Genomic DNA, 14,246 nt, shown 5'->3' with positions numbered 1-14,246 from the left:
GTATTTCATAATCGTTAGTTCGAGTTTTAAACAAAAGTATTTGGTGTACCTATTACAGAGGAGTGATAATATTTTAGAAATATTACAGAGAGATATAATGAATTACAAGATTGTACCTGCAGAAAAGATTTAACATCACTGTTAAGAAAACATGGAAATTTCAAATATGTCTGTTAAGAAAACATGGAATTTTCAAATATGCCTTTACATAAAATTCACTTTGTTTGTACAGCACAATATATTAATGTACAAATATTGTCTATATAAATTTATGTATTTTTCTCTTATAATAAAAGTTACTTTATCTAAGAGAATATATCGCCGTGTCTGCACGCAATAAACAAACGAACAAATGAAAGAACGTACGTTGATATAATATTTTAGCGATAGACGCGGTGATAAAGCGTATATATAAAACTGGGCTTGCTATATAATTGTTTAAATAAAGTTCTTAAATTTTAATAGGCTATCTTACATTGTCGGATTGTTTATATTAAGCGTATTATTTATTTTACCGTTTTTTTATATAATATAAACGCATAAACAATTACCATTGCTCTTGCGAAATAAATTATGTCCAGTTTTGTACTAATTTTGTATTAATTAAATAAATAAAAAGAAGACAAGCTCACGATCGATTTTTGTTTTTTTAAACCGACATTTTTATTGTTTTTTTATTATTTTATTATTTTTTAACATTTTTATTATTTTTATTTTTTTAAATCCTTGTATTCAAAATCTTTTTATCTTTTTATTTCTTTCTCTTCTTTTTTATCCGTTGCTTTCTTTTCTGTGAATCTTTTTATTAAAAATTTTAGCATTTTGCTTTCTTTTCTGTGAATCTTTTTATTAAAAATTTTAGCATTTAACAGTAACTGAATGAAAAAATATATTCGTGCGAGTTCTTAACAAATATGAAAATACTATAAGAATACTGTGTCATACTATAATTATTATGATTTTTTCCTTACATTTGTATTTTTTATATTTAAAAGCGGTACATTATGTCTTTGTAAAATATGCATTTTAATATGCTCTATATATAAATCATTAGCTCAACATTTGTATTGCGATATATATATTTAAAAAATTAAAAAGATATACAGATATATATTTAAATTAGTAAACAAAGGGTGAGTGTTTATTGTATTAAACTTATAGAATATATCAAAATTTTTAAAATATGAAAATGCGAGGGACATAAAATAATGATATATATTTGATATATATATATATATATATATATATATATATTTGCATTATTTTAAGTTAAAATATTTCATCTTGTGTTTCGAAATTGCTAATATTCAATGAATAAAGATGTCTAATAACAAATTGGTAATAATTCCTGAACACATTCTTTATTCAAAAAGATGATGACAACATGGCCCAGCCAATCATCTCTTTTGTTTAGGGACATTTTCCTAACCTAGAATGGCGTCCATTTTTCTCACTTTCATGTTGCCTGTCTGTTCTTTCGACTATCTTCGGACTTGTGAATGGCGCGTATGCGTGTGAGACTTGAATTTGGAAACAGTTAAAATTCAAACCGCCCGGTTGCGTCGCATAATATCGTTAACAAAGTGGCAAACGAAATGGAGTTTTATTGAATTCAAGTGGTTTAGTGTAATGTTTTCACTCAAGTAATTTCTCGTGCCCTCTACGGAATCAAGAATCAGGATGGCACAGAGTAGATCTTCCTCATTTATTTTGTAAGTAAATATCTCTCTATCCGCGCGTCTGCAATAATAACGTCTATATTTATTCCCAGCATTTTTGACAAATGCTGAAACTGAAATATCAGATGTAATTTTTATGTTTACGAATTATTAGATTGCTTCCTTGATCATTATTATAATTTTATTTCAGTTCTATTGATATCTCATCGTGTATCGCGATCGAATAATTTATTAAATGCGTTCTATATGTGAGTAGATTCTTGTTTTCGCGATTAGCACAATTAATACGAATGAGAGATGCAAGGAATATAATCAATGTGTTGTTCTGTGCCAATATCTCTGTTACACATATTTAGTATTTATCTCACGGTAAATATTCGAAAAAAATTGACATTTGATTGACGCAATGATGTAATAATATCGATATTAATATTTTCGCACTTTTTTAGCGACATTTATCGCGTAAATATCCGAAATTGTACTAATTTAATTTGTAAATCAATTTTTTCAATTTTCTTGTATTCTTGTTTGCGCACAAATTAATTTATTACATTTAAAATCAGCACGTCCAAAATAAAAAAAAATTACATCGCGAATTAATTCAACGTTTTGAGATTAAATTAATTAGTATTATGTAGAGCGAATGACTATACAATACAATGATATTGTATTGATTTGAAAAATCTGTTTTTTTTTTAATTTTGACATTATTTATTTCAATTCTAAGATGTTAAATTTTGACTGATTATTATCTTTATATATAATCATATTATAAAGGATATTTTTCGTAGGAGAATATATTTTTTCTCAAAGCTCAATTCTCATTTTTAATCAATATAAAGAGATTATTTATTATCTTTTGACGATAATTAAAATAACACAATTTGCTATATTGAATTGAAATTAAAATATTTACACAATACTAAACTATTGTGTTGTCGTGATTATTTTTTATTATTTATCTCGTCGTTTTCGATCTATAATGTACATACAATTACTATTGTTGTTTCTACTGTCGCTGCGAAATAAAATTAAATATCCAATTTTGCATAACAATAAATAAACAACAAGAATTTAGACGACAATTCAGATGCTTTTTTTCTTTTTACGTTCATATATTGTCGTTATTTATTAAGTTCAAGAGAGGATTGCTTACATCTGCGTTTTGAGCTATAATACATACTATGTACATCGTGTCGTTCAGCAAAAATCACTCTCCATTTCACAATTATCATTTGACTTTGCTGCTACTGCGACCGGGAATAAAGCTGGGGCCATACGGTCCCCAGGTAAAACTTACAAACATCTTAAAGCTATGTCGTTAGTCTATTATTTTCACTTCAGGCTGCAGGACGAAAGTTTTTTTACCTAAAAAAAGAATTTTTCTCCTTTACAACCAGTTTTACATTTTATCGGTATTAAAATATAATGACTAAAATAAATCACGATTTTTTTCTCCTGATTTAAATTAGCATAGCAATAGCGTATTCTATTGGAAGTAATTTTGCGCATTAAGATAGTTGCTAATTAGCATTGATTAATCGATATAAATTAAAAAATACATCCTTTCTCACATAATCAATGAGATGTTCTCATCATTTACTAGATCCATATCTTATTTAATAAATAATAACAGTAATATATATGTATATATATTTGATCGTATAGGATAATGTATATCACAAGGATAATTTAATTTTTTTAGCTCCTAAGAAAAAGTGATTTTTTCATAGATTTGCAAAACATTTGAAAGAAGATATTGTATTTAAAGAAGAAATATATTTAAAGAGTTAGGTCCTCCAGATTAAATTTCATTCTAAATTATTCAAATATATTTTTTTATATATTAATGTTCGTTAAACGAATGAGGAGGAACTACATTTACACAACATAATGTAATGATAAAAGTGACAAGATTGTAAAAAAAGGGAGAGATTAATTGATGGTCTCACTTGCTTGACTAGAACAGCAGCAACGCGAGCAAATATAGAACAACTTTCGACGTCCATGCAGCCTCCATCCACCTTGAATATTGATCCTCGTACTCTTGTCATACTGATATAGCTACGTGTAAAATAATCTTGATCTCTATCTTAAACTTATGTATATACTAATGATATTATGCCTATAATTCGATCAAACGTATTACTCAAAAGTCGTCTCGGAGCGACGACTTTCGTACAAATTACATCGAAGTGCTCCCTTCAGTCACCCGACAAAGTAATTGTTATTTTATTTTTTCTCTATGTAAGATTACCTTTTTCTATCTCTCTTTCACTCCTCACAATCTACTATATTACAAAGTTCGGAAGCGAAATTTACAGGCTCGTTTACGTTCTTATTTCTAAGGACAGAAGAAAATAGTTTGTTGCGCGTAGATCGAATTAACGATGAACGATCTTCGCGAAACTTTTGACGCTCGACGATTAAAGACGGGATCGGAAGGTAGGAGGGAGTAAAGGAGTATAAAATACCTAGCAGTTCATAGAAAATCGACAACTACCTCTTAATCTACGTTCTCTAAGCTCACTTTGGAAGGTGACCGCGCTACGATATATATTTCTCCGGAAGTCATCACAATGATTCAATAACAGTCTATGTCGTTTAAAATGCATCATTCTCGATAGAAACGACATTTCTCTTAATCACATTCAAGATTTCTGATAGTTTAATGCCAATTAATTAATATCATTAGTTTTTAAATATTAAATTCATGGAGTTTGTCGAAATTTTTCAATTCTCAGTGGAAAAAATTCTGAATATCAAACATTCTTTCTTTGTTTCATTAGATCTTTTAGTTCGTTGCGAAAAGAAATTCAAATATAACATATTTTTTGACAAGTCCAATATTTATAAGAGAATTTTGTTACCTAATTTTTTTCAAGCTATCAGAAAGATCTTGCATCTTTCTAACAATCGTGATATCAAATATTCGAAATATTTGTATAAAGATTACCAACTATATCTATGACGCTAGTGTGCGTTCATTCCTTCGAGGACCTTCCAATCGTGGCAATTCATGCCCGCCATACACGCTATTTTAATGTCACAAGTCGACTACAATTTACATATCCTTATCATTAATTATTTGACTAATATTTATCCGCACATATTCATTAATAGATCCTTTTTATTTAACGTACCAAAGTACAGCGCGAATGTAACACAAAACTTATGCGTTCGGATTTCATGCTGAAAGTATTTCAAATTGAAAATATTAGAAATAGATATTTAACTCGATCCGCAGGTTGAATTTCAACTAGGAATCAGCCTGAATTTAACTAAGATCTAGCTTGGACCAACTTGTTTTTAGTGATCTTTCATTTTTCTGTTTTACATTCGACTGTACCATAGTGAGTTATTTGTATTTTGAGTAAGAGGAAGCTCGCAGAGAAAAAGACAAGATACTCTTGTCTTAAATCGTAAATTTATCTCGATACGTGACACTTTGAGTTTTTCGATTATTTTATGTGATAAAAGAAAATCCACACGATTATATAATATTTCAAAACTCGAAACGCGGCGTCGAAAACATTGTAGGATAATGATTTGTTCTTATTCTTCATCATAAATGAATGGCGTTCATGTAGTGAACGATATTGGCCTAATATTTCAAAACAATCGATATTCGTCGATAGCAAAAAAAATAGTAACATTGGTTGCGAATAGTTACTTATCGCTCTATTTTTTACTGCGTTAAATAGGATCAGACTATCAGATGGTTCGTCATTTTGATTCTCTATAATTGGCGGAATCAGGAAGCAAACTTATGATGATGTCGCATTTAGTGAATTCGCGAGCCTTTATTGAACGATAGTATTTTTCAAACTTTGAATATTTAAAATTATAATTTTCTCATTTCTACACATGTCAAAAATAAAAATAGAGAATTTAACACGGTTAAAATAAGAAATATTATCGTTATAGAAAAGAATGGAAACAAAGTTAGATTATTCAATATCAAAAGAATTAAGATAGCTGGATTGATTTTTTAATTGGAAAAGGCTCGCGTGCGCGCATCTAGGAAATAGCTGCTGTGTTCTACAAAATGGATCCGCTATTTCATTCCTAAAGTGGCGAAAGCTTCATGATGTCGCTGTTGAGATCGGCAGTCGGCGCGAGGTCATCTAGGTCGACGGGGCTGCCATCCGAGCCGAGCGAGGAGGAAGGAGCCGCCATTGTCGCCGCGACGAACTCGTCGAGGAAGTCGAAGGAGGCCACCGCCTCACGCTCCTTGTCCCCATAACGCACGAAGAAGTCATCACCGCGACCGATGATGGACGGCCGGGACGAGCCCCAAGTAGACAACCGGAGGACGCGGTGCGCCTGGGCCGCCGACGCTGAAGAAACCAAGGGCACACAGCAGCGGGTCAACAGATGCTGCTCTCAGACTTCACTCGATCGACTCGATTTTGCGCTCTTTCTCTTTCTCTCTTCTCTCTATACCGGCTCTAGCAGACACAGAGTAGCTCGGCTTAGCACTCTCTTTCACGTCTCCCTCTCTCTCTTTCTCTCTCTCTCTCACCCTCTCTCTTTTTTTTCTTTCCTTCTTTTTCTTTTTTACATCTCCTTTATCCGTTCGTATATATCGCCTATCACCTCTCCGCCGTCGCTTCACCGCACCGGTTTCACCTCTTTCTTCCATAGACTTTTTTTTTTAAATTCGGAATTTAGGTATTTTTGGCGGGTGCACGACCGAATGGATGATACATAATGTAAATCGGACAAATTGTGTGCGCATATAATCGATTACAATAGACAAAAGTTACATATTAACATTCTTAAAAATTTATATATATATATACATTTTAATTTCGAACTTTAAATTATCATAATTTTTTTAATACAATGAAATATGATAATTTAATGTTTATGATGATTTAATTTTTAATACATTGAAATATTATAATTTACTATTTTTGCCAGATAACCAATTAAAATTTATAAAATATAATTATATATATATATATATTTTTTTATCTGTAAAAATATAAGTTTAGAGAATTAATACAACATTTAAAATTTATATGTAATTAATTTCTGATAAAATAATTTCCATTTGTCCAATTTACTCTATGACATGATTATGATTCGCTCGAAAATAATAATAATTAAAATCGCGTATATGTAATTAAGCATGTTACATGTTACGAAATTGGGAAAAAGGAATCCACCCAAGTTGGTTACTTTTGCGCTGTGATGTTAAAAATGATTGACAGTGCGGCGAGATGAATGATGAAATACAGGCAAACATATAATAAGGTAAAGCGTCAGAAAGATGAAGATATTGAAACGGTCTTGCACATGCCAATAAGATTTGAAAATTTCTATTCGCTTGTGGTACAATGAGAGAGAAAGTAATTATATTCAATCTACCCTGACGCAATTCCACGCGATGAACTATTCCATTTTACAGTACAAGATTTGTCTTATATATTGCACCGTTGTTTTGTACAATATATGAATTTTTTTATTTTTGAAAGACATTTGCATTCCAACTTGCATTCTCGTCTAAAAGTCTTTGGATATTTTAAATTTTACTATATTTGCACTTTTTTAAACAGATAATTATATACATTTTTTATTATCCATAAAACTAGATAATATATTTAAATAATTGCACTACGTTTGATTACACAATTATCTCCTTCTTTGTCATTTGATTTATATCTTCTTATATATATATGATCAATAGTCTTTTATTTAATACATCCTTGTATTTTGTCCACAAGACTTTCGGACGGTAATGTATGTGCCAAATAGGTCACGCAAATATATATAAGCGCGAAACGAAGAGAGATGGAATTGCGTGAAGGCACTACGCCAGGAACATTTTCTTTGCCGGTTAATAATTCTGTTAGAATAAACCAATAGTCTAAGTCCGCTGTAGGCGTACACTGGTTCAGTTCAGGCCGAAATAGGTTCTCCGGCGCGGCAATGTTTTCCTCCCAATTGGTCATGTCGCTTTTATAGAAATTGATCGTCACTAAGCCGAACTACGTAGCTTTTCTTGTGACAATCAAAGCACACCGCGTAGGAGCTACCATCTGAACAGAAAATATGGAAAAGGCTATGTACAGCGAAAGGGCTACTAGGCGCGAGCGTGAATTGTACTGTGATTGTATACCGTATTGATTGCGAGTATCGAGTAGACAAGAATAAAGCAGCTAAAGTGAGTGCATAACGCGATATATGATGTTGCGACGTTGATTTCAAATGTGTGTCAATTGTGACGAAATGGTGTAGCAGTTAGCAGTGTAGACGTGTTGCCACCTTAAGCTTAGAAAAGCAAGCACTGTTCACACACCACCCACAGAATTTCCTGAAGAGTCATATTAATCATATCAATCTTGTTTTCTTTAACAATATATAACTATACGTATCAGAATATCTAATTTATCATCTCGTGGTCTTAATTTAATAGTGATAAAATAAAGTTTGGCAAATAAAACACATAAATGTGTAAATCTTACAAAAATAATATGAGACTTAAGAATTAAAATATTAGTTTTTATACTAACTTTTTATACTATCTGTCTGATGTAAAATCAGCGTAGCAGTTTTTATCTATAAAATTAAATTGTATATAAAATGATACTTTTGATAATTTAGATATTCTGCATAGGCAATATATACGTTAGATTCTTGTTAATTAAATATTTTAACTTTAAGCTTTCTACATGTTAGAGATTAGTAAATTTCACCAAAAGTTTAAGAGAAAAAAGCATAATGAGAATGGTTATCGATAGGACATTGACATTGATAAAAAATTATGAATTTCACGAAAAGGTGGTGAATAGTGATGCATAGAAACAGCACGATAAAAGTGTCTACAAAATAGTTGTCACCCAGGGACAAATACCTTTCTTTTGTCGTCGGTATCGATGTAATCTATGCAAGTGGCGGTAATCAGGTGGTTCATCCCCCGAGTCGCTGCCTGCCGAACCGCTACTTGATGTCGCCGAAGAACTTTCGCTGCTTGCTAACATCACATCTAAGAGATTGGCTCTGGCCTAAATGGAAATACTGCTTATAATGGTGTTTTCGTGTAAAAATAAACATGGAGACAATGAATTGAAACAATTTATTTATAAAATTTTTAACTTTAATTGAAAAATTATTATTTTAAATAGATAGCAAATAGATAGTTTCTAATAATGACCAATAATGTGAATTTTTATATCCATAAATTAGCAAAATAATAGAACAAATAATTGTATCAATTGCATATATGTATTTAGCTATCTCGTTTGAAATTTATTTACGATTAGAATACGGATTTCGTGTTTCGACGAAACTTACTTTAGGGTCGGTGAAGTCAATATCGCGTTCAACGTGAACCCATCCTGTTGGACAGCAGCAAGCAAGATCCAATTTCTCCAGCACTACCTGCGATTCATTGTTAGTGATAGCGGTGGTGTGATCCTCGCCTTTCCGAATCATACGATTCAGCTCGTCTATAACGTCTTTGGATGTGGCGCGCTCGTGAAAACTCAATGTTCGATCTCTACCTTCCACGAAAAGAGTCGCTCGCGCCGGACTGACCTGTGCGAACATCACGCAATCGTTGTTACAGCAAGGCATTTTACTAGAAAGTAAAGTATGGATTTTATTTATATAAATACAAAAAACATAAGTTAATACTAAATTAATATTAAATTAATACTAATCCGATATTATCACGGTATTAAATATTATATTAATGATTAATATTAAAATAAGCAAAATAAATTCGAGTAACAGTGAAGCAAATTTTTCGTTAAAATTATTTTTCCAAGAAAGAAAAATATACATAATTGTACATTACTCTTTGAAAATTTTTTTTATATAACCTCGCGTATTATTTGAAAAACTTACAACCGTACTGGGTGTAGAGGAAGTTGCAACCTCTTCATCTTCTTCAGGAACGGCTCCTAATTCCGATGGTGCTACTGTTGTGTATGAAATGCCACCGTTACACGAAACAGCACTTACAATCCTCTCTTCAGGTGCCAACGGTGGTACTTGTATCTGATCGAGTAACTCGTCGTTGTTACTCATTTCAATTACGTTTCCAGGATTATTACTGCTCTCTGCGCATGATCCTTCTACTTCCGTGACCATGGCTTCCCCCGCGGAATCATTTTTGTTAGCGTTCACTTCTGTAACTAGTATCCAGAATCTCTTTTAATATTTTTTACACCATTTGAAATTTTGCAGTCTTTTACCATTAAAACATATCTTTTTAAAATATTTTTATTTTTTCTCATTTATAATTACGACAACGATAATTTGAATGTGAAATGAATAGTGCGGTTTTTCAAAGTTAACTGTAGATACGACTAATTATAATTAGAGCCTACCTTCGGCCGAGTGAGACATGACGTTATGTGTTTCCACGGGATTGGGTAATTCCGCAAGGTACATCTGTTGCTCAGCAATAAAGGAGAGGACGCTTTGAAGCGCTTGTTCTCTGTCTGGCGGTGGTCTGCCGCTCCTGGATGATGTGCTAGCCAAGCTTTTGGTGCTCTCGAACTTTACTAATCGATAAAAATCCCTAGTAAAATCAGTACCGATCGATGGAGTATCAGGATCATCGCTGCAGCCGGATAGCGCCGCCGATGAACGTTTACTCGAATTTTCTAAGACTCCCTCTTCGCTGCTCCAAGACGCACCGGGACTCGAAGCATATGGCCAGGGTCCGGTCGCTCTCGCGTCCATTAAAAGCGCGACCTGTAATAGAAAGTTAAATATTAGAATCATTCAAAAGTTGTGCGAAGAGTACTTTTTGAAGAAACATCGCATCAATTAAGATTAATTTTAGTTATAATTCAAAGTAAGTCATTCTGTTATGCTAAAGTTATATTTTTTAAAGTGATTTTTATATTTATTTTTATATTTTATTAAAATATAAAAATCACCTTAAAATTTAAAAATATAAGCAATATTAATATCAATAGGACAAATAATTATTTAAGTAATAATTTAAAAAACATTTTCAAAATTAAATATTAAATAACTGTTAAAAAGTTTTAATAATAAATATTTAATTTGAAACAATAGTACGCGTAATTATATTCATTAGAACATAATTTTGGTGAATTTTCGCGTATATAAGTGATATTATTATTTAAATAACTAAGCAAATGTGTCAACTCTCGATTGATATCGCAATTGACAAGCGTACCAGCTCTCCCCCGGTTCTATCAGCGAGATAGCTCGCGCCATTCCACAGACACTCGTTCGCATCCTCCTCCAATTCCAGGAGATTATGCTCCTTGATTGCCGGCAGAGCGGGCGTGTTTGTAGCAGTCGGTTGCTCCTTCCACATTGCGGATTCATTTTGTACGAGATCTTCCGTAGACAAGGAGAAGCTCCAATCTTCCAGCTCCGCTCTGTCGTACTCCAATTCGAGTAAGTCTCGATGTTGTTGCGCGCTTCTACTGTCATCGAGCCTGAAATCCGCGCAGAGATCTAATCAGTTTTATGTTCAATCGACGAATGCCTGTAATCTACTCATAGAAGAGGATACGATTTCTTCCGACTGAATTGGTTTCGCAAAATACGTAGCTATGTATTGTGACGCGAATTGTATAAATACGTGAAAATAATTTGCATGTATCTTTGAAATATTTTTACGCGAATACAGATTTTAATAATTGAATTTTTTATTAATATGCTAAATTGATTAATGACACATGAAATATACAGTTGTATAATATATAGTATATTAGTTTAACACTAAAAAAAATGAAAATTTATATCAAAGAAAATTTATATTCTCCTCATTCATTCTCACCGTTTGCTTAATCAAGCCATCATAATCCAGCAATTATACGCAAACAAACCTGAGCCATTGTTGGACATACTCGGCGTCCCAGCCCTCCTCCTCCACCAGTAAGAGGGAGGATGAACCCATGGGACTGGGCAGCTTGTATGGCGTGAAATTGGCGGTGGTAGTGAGCTTGAGACAAAGGTGACTATCGGAGAAGCTGCGCATCACGTGCTGATACGGTAGCAGATCCTTGGTCGGCGGATAACTGTGACGCGGATTGATGCCCACTGTGAGATTCAGAGGTAGGAAGAGAACATCCGGATCGCCGGCGTCGAGAGCGACGAGACGCGCATCCGGTGACACGTCGGCTTCGGTCTCGTCGGTGGCCTCCTTCAGATCCTCGAGGCCACGCGCAGAAGGTTCCTGACGCGTTCCTTCGCCCTGAACGTCGCTCGACATGGTCGAATAACCCTCGTCGCGGTTACCGCTCTCCGGACTCTCGCTGCCCTCCTCCTCCGAGGGTTTTTGCGCTACGAACGTTTCGGTCAAGTAGTCCCAAGTCAAGTTTTCAAAATTCAGGGAATTCCGAATAGATATGTCGCGGTTTTATTTTATCATAATTATATTTCATTATTGTTCATCATTTAAAATACTAGAATATCGATATTTCAAAAGCGAGAAAACTAAGAATTTAGAGAGAGGTTGTTAGAATTATTATAAAAGTCTATTATATGAATAGATTATATTTAATTTCTTAATTTCATACATCATGAATTAGATGAGTTTATAAATTAGAATTATATGACATTTTTAATAATATATTAATGTGATTTATAATTTATAGAATATAAAATATCTGCGATTGTGCTAAGTGCAATTTATTCCAAGAAAGATATTGAATCTCGAAAAATGGAATCATAAAGATAATAATAAAAAGCTGGATTGATAGGGAATTTTTATGAAATTAGTAATTATATTTTTATTTAATTACATTTAAATATATGTTGAATTTTAATTATATATATGGAATTGTATTCAATTCTGAAAGAGACACTTCTACATAATTTAATATATAAAATTTTTTAAACAGTTCGTCTAAAAAATCAATTATACTTATTTTAAGTACACTTAATTTTTCATGACATAACATGTTTATTATAATGAAAGATTAATACCAAGAGGTCTATTGCGTCGGCATTTGGTAGCTGCCATCACGGGTATCTGCAAGTTGAGGGAACGTGGCCTCGACAGAGGGACCCAAGAAGGGTCTAGGCCCAAAGCAGCGACCAGGGTGGCCGGACCAGCCTCAAGAATTCCTTGAATCAGTTCGGTGGGGCTTCCGGGACTGGCAGCTTGCGCCAAAAGTCCTGACAATGCTCGGTTCTGAGCCTCGAGCTCTCGTATACGTCTTTGCAACGCGCCTATCTCCTCTCTAAGCCCCTGAAAAGATAACCAACTGACATTAGCACTCTTCAAATGGATTTCTTGCTGATATCACTCAAGAAGCATATTAGCAGATAGGAAGAAGCGTATTAGCAGCTAGTTAATCCTTTCAAAAAGGTATTCCTTCAAGTGAAACTAATAAAAATAAATATATGCTTCAAGTGTAGTAATTCGTAATTCTTTCGCATTCTATATATGTGATAGTCTTCATGAAGCACGTGTCTTCGTAGCAGATGCAGGCTCTTCGGAGAGGATGAAAAAAAGACAGAAAGAGAGAAAGAAAGAGAGAGGAAGTGTGGTAAAGAGAGCATAGCGATGAACCTTTTGGGATAGGAGAGCGCGGACCACCTGGTTGGCGACGTCGTCCAGGCACCGCTCGTACTGTCGACGCTGAGCGTCGGCGTCCCGCGCCAGGGCGGCGTGTTCCGTCTCCAGAGTCGCCAGACGTGCCACGAGGGCGGCATGCACTTCACCGGCGCATGCTGCCTCGAGACCGCGCAGCTGACCTCGCATCGACTCGTTCTCCAGCTGCAGCTTCGATATCTGCGCCTGGTACTGGTGCACGCGCGCCTGCAAGCAAGCGTGCGACACGCGAAAATTATCGTACCTGTGTCCGATCGGTATCTCCAATTACACGAAATGTCATTTATAACTACGGTAGGATAATTAGCTAGGAATATTTTATTCCAACACAACGTAATAACATATATCCAATGATTAGTATATGACATTTTTGGAACAAGGGAATTATGTTTTTCAGTTGACATTTTATGAATGTAATATCAGTGCATAATCTGGAATTTATTATAACATTGTTACTATTAATTTATTAATATAACATCATAATGATTACCGTATAATTAATTAATGTTGAATATAATAATTATTATTCTTGTTGGCATTTTTAGAACATAAAACATACATAAAGTTTCAATTTAAAATATTAATTATTTTAACAACAGAATTGGATATCTTCCTAAAATAAAATTCAGTTAAAATTATTGAGAAAAAAAGTATCAAGTTATTAGTTCCGAGATCAGTTTATAAAAATAATTTTTCAAAATCTTATTAAAATTACTTGATATTTCACATGTACCATATTTTATTATAAATATTAAAATGATGTAGTATAAGAAGTGATTTTATGAAGTCATCATCCGGATGTTTTAATTTCTAAAATACGATTGTAGATTTCCTGATCTATAAAAACTTAAGACATAAATACATTATTACTTCGGTGAACTTTGAATGTACATTCGACAATTCTAATCCTATTTAAAGCACATTTGCGATCATAATCTCGGCGTGAAAGTAAAAAATTGCGAGCCGACGAAGGCCAGAAGTGCTCCATAAATATCCTACGCGTTATA

The 14,246-nt window shown here is 33.3% G+C and overlaps 1 protein-coding gene across 8 annotated transcripts in view; it reads right to left on the bottom strand.

Moving 5' to 3' along the window:
* Window positions 1-2,596: 2,596 nt before the first annotated feature.
* The window catches only part of LOC105258422, a 209,292-nt gene continuing 197,642 nt past the window's right edge, over window positions 2,597-14,246 (bottom strand). For 2 of the 8 annotated variants that reach the window (XM_011269654.3, XM_011269661.3), the window contains 9 exons: window positions 13,198-13,446; window positions 12,609-12,873; window positions 11,507-11,963; window positions 10,846-11,113; window positions 10,022-10,391; window positions 9,537-9,826; window positions 8,982-9,224; window positions 8,542-8,692; window positions 3,630-6,019 (listed from right to left, as the gene is read on the bottom strand). In XM_011269654.3, coding sequence (XP_011267956.1) covers window positions 5,748-6,019; window positions 8,542-8,692; window positions 8,982-9,224; window positions 9,537-9,826; window positions 10,022-10,391; window positions 10,846-11,113; window positions 11,507-11,963; window positions 12,609-12,873; window positions 13,198-13,446 — 2,565 coding nt within the window. In that variant the 3' untranslated portion in view covers window positions 3,630-5,747. The other 6 variants (XR_003123258.1, XM_011269655.3, XM_011269656.3 and 3 more) reach the window with 6 other exon arrangements.

Source organism: Camponotus floridanus, unplaced genomic scaffold (genome assembly GCF_003227725.1).
Source record: "Camponotus floridanus strain SB8 unplaced genomic scaffold, Cflo_v7.5 scaffold43, whole genome shotgun sequence".
NCBI classification, from domain to species: domain Eukaryota; kingdom Metazoa; phylum Arthropoda; class Insecta; order Hymenoptera; family Formicidae; genus Camponotus; species Camponotus floridanus.
This window is presented reverse-complemented; position numbering and strand designations above follow the sequence as displayed.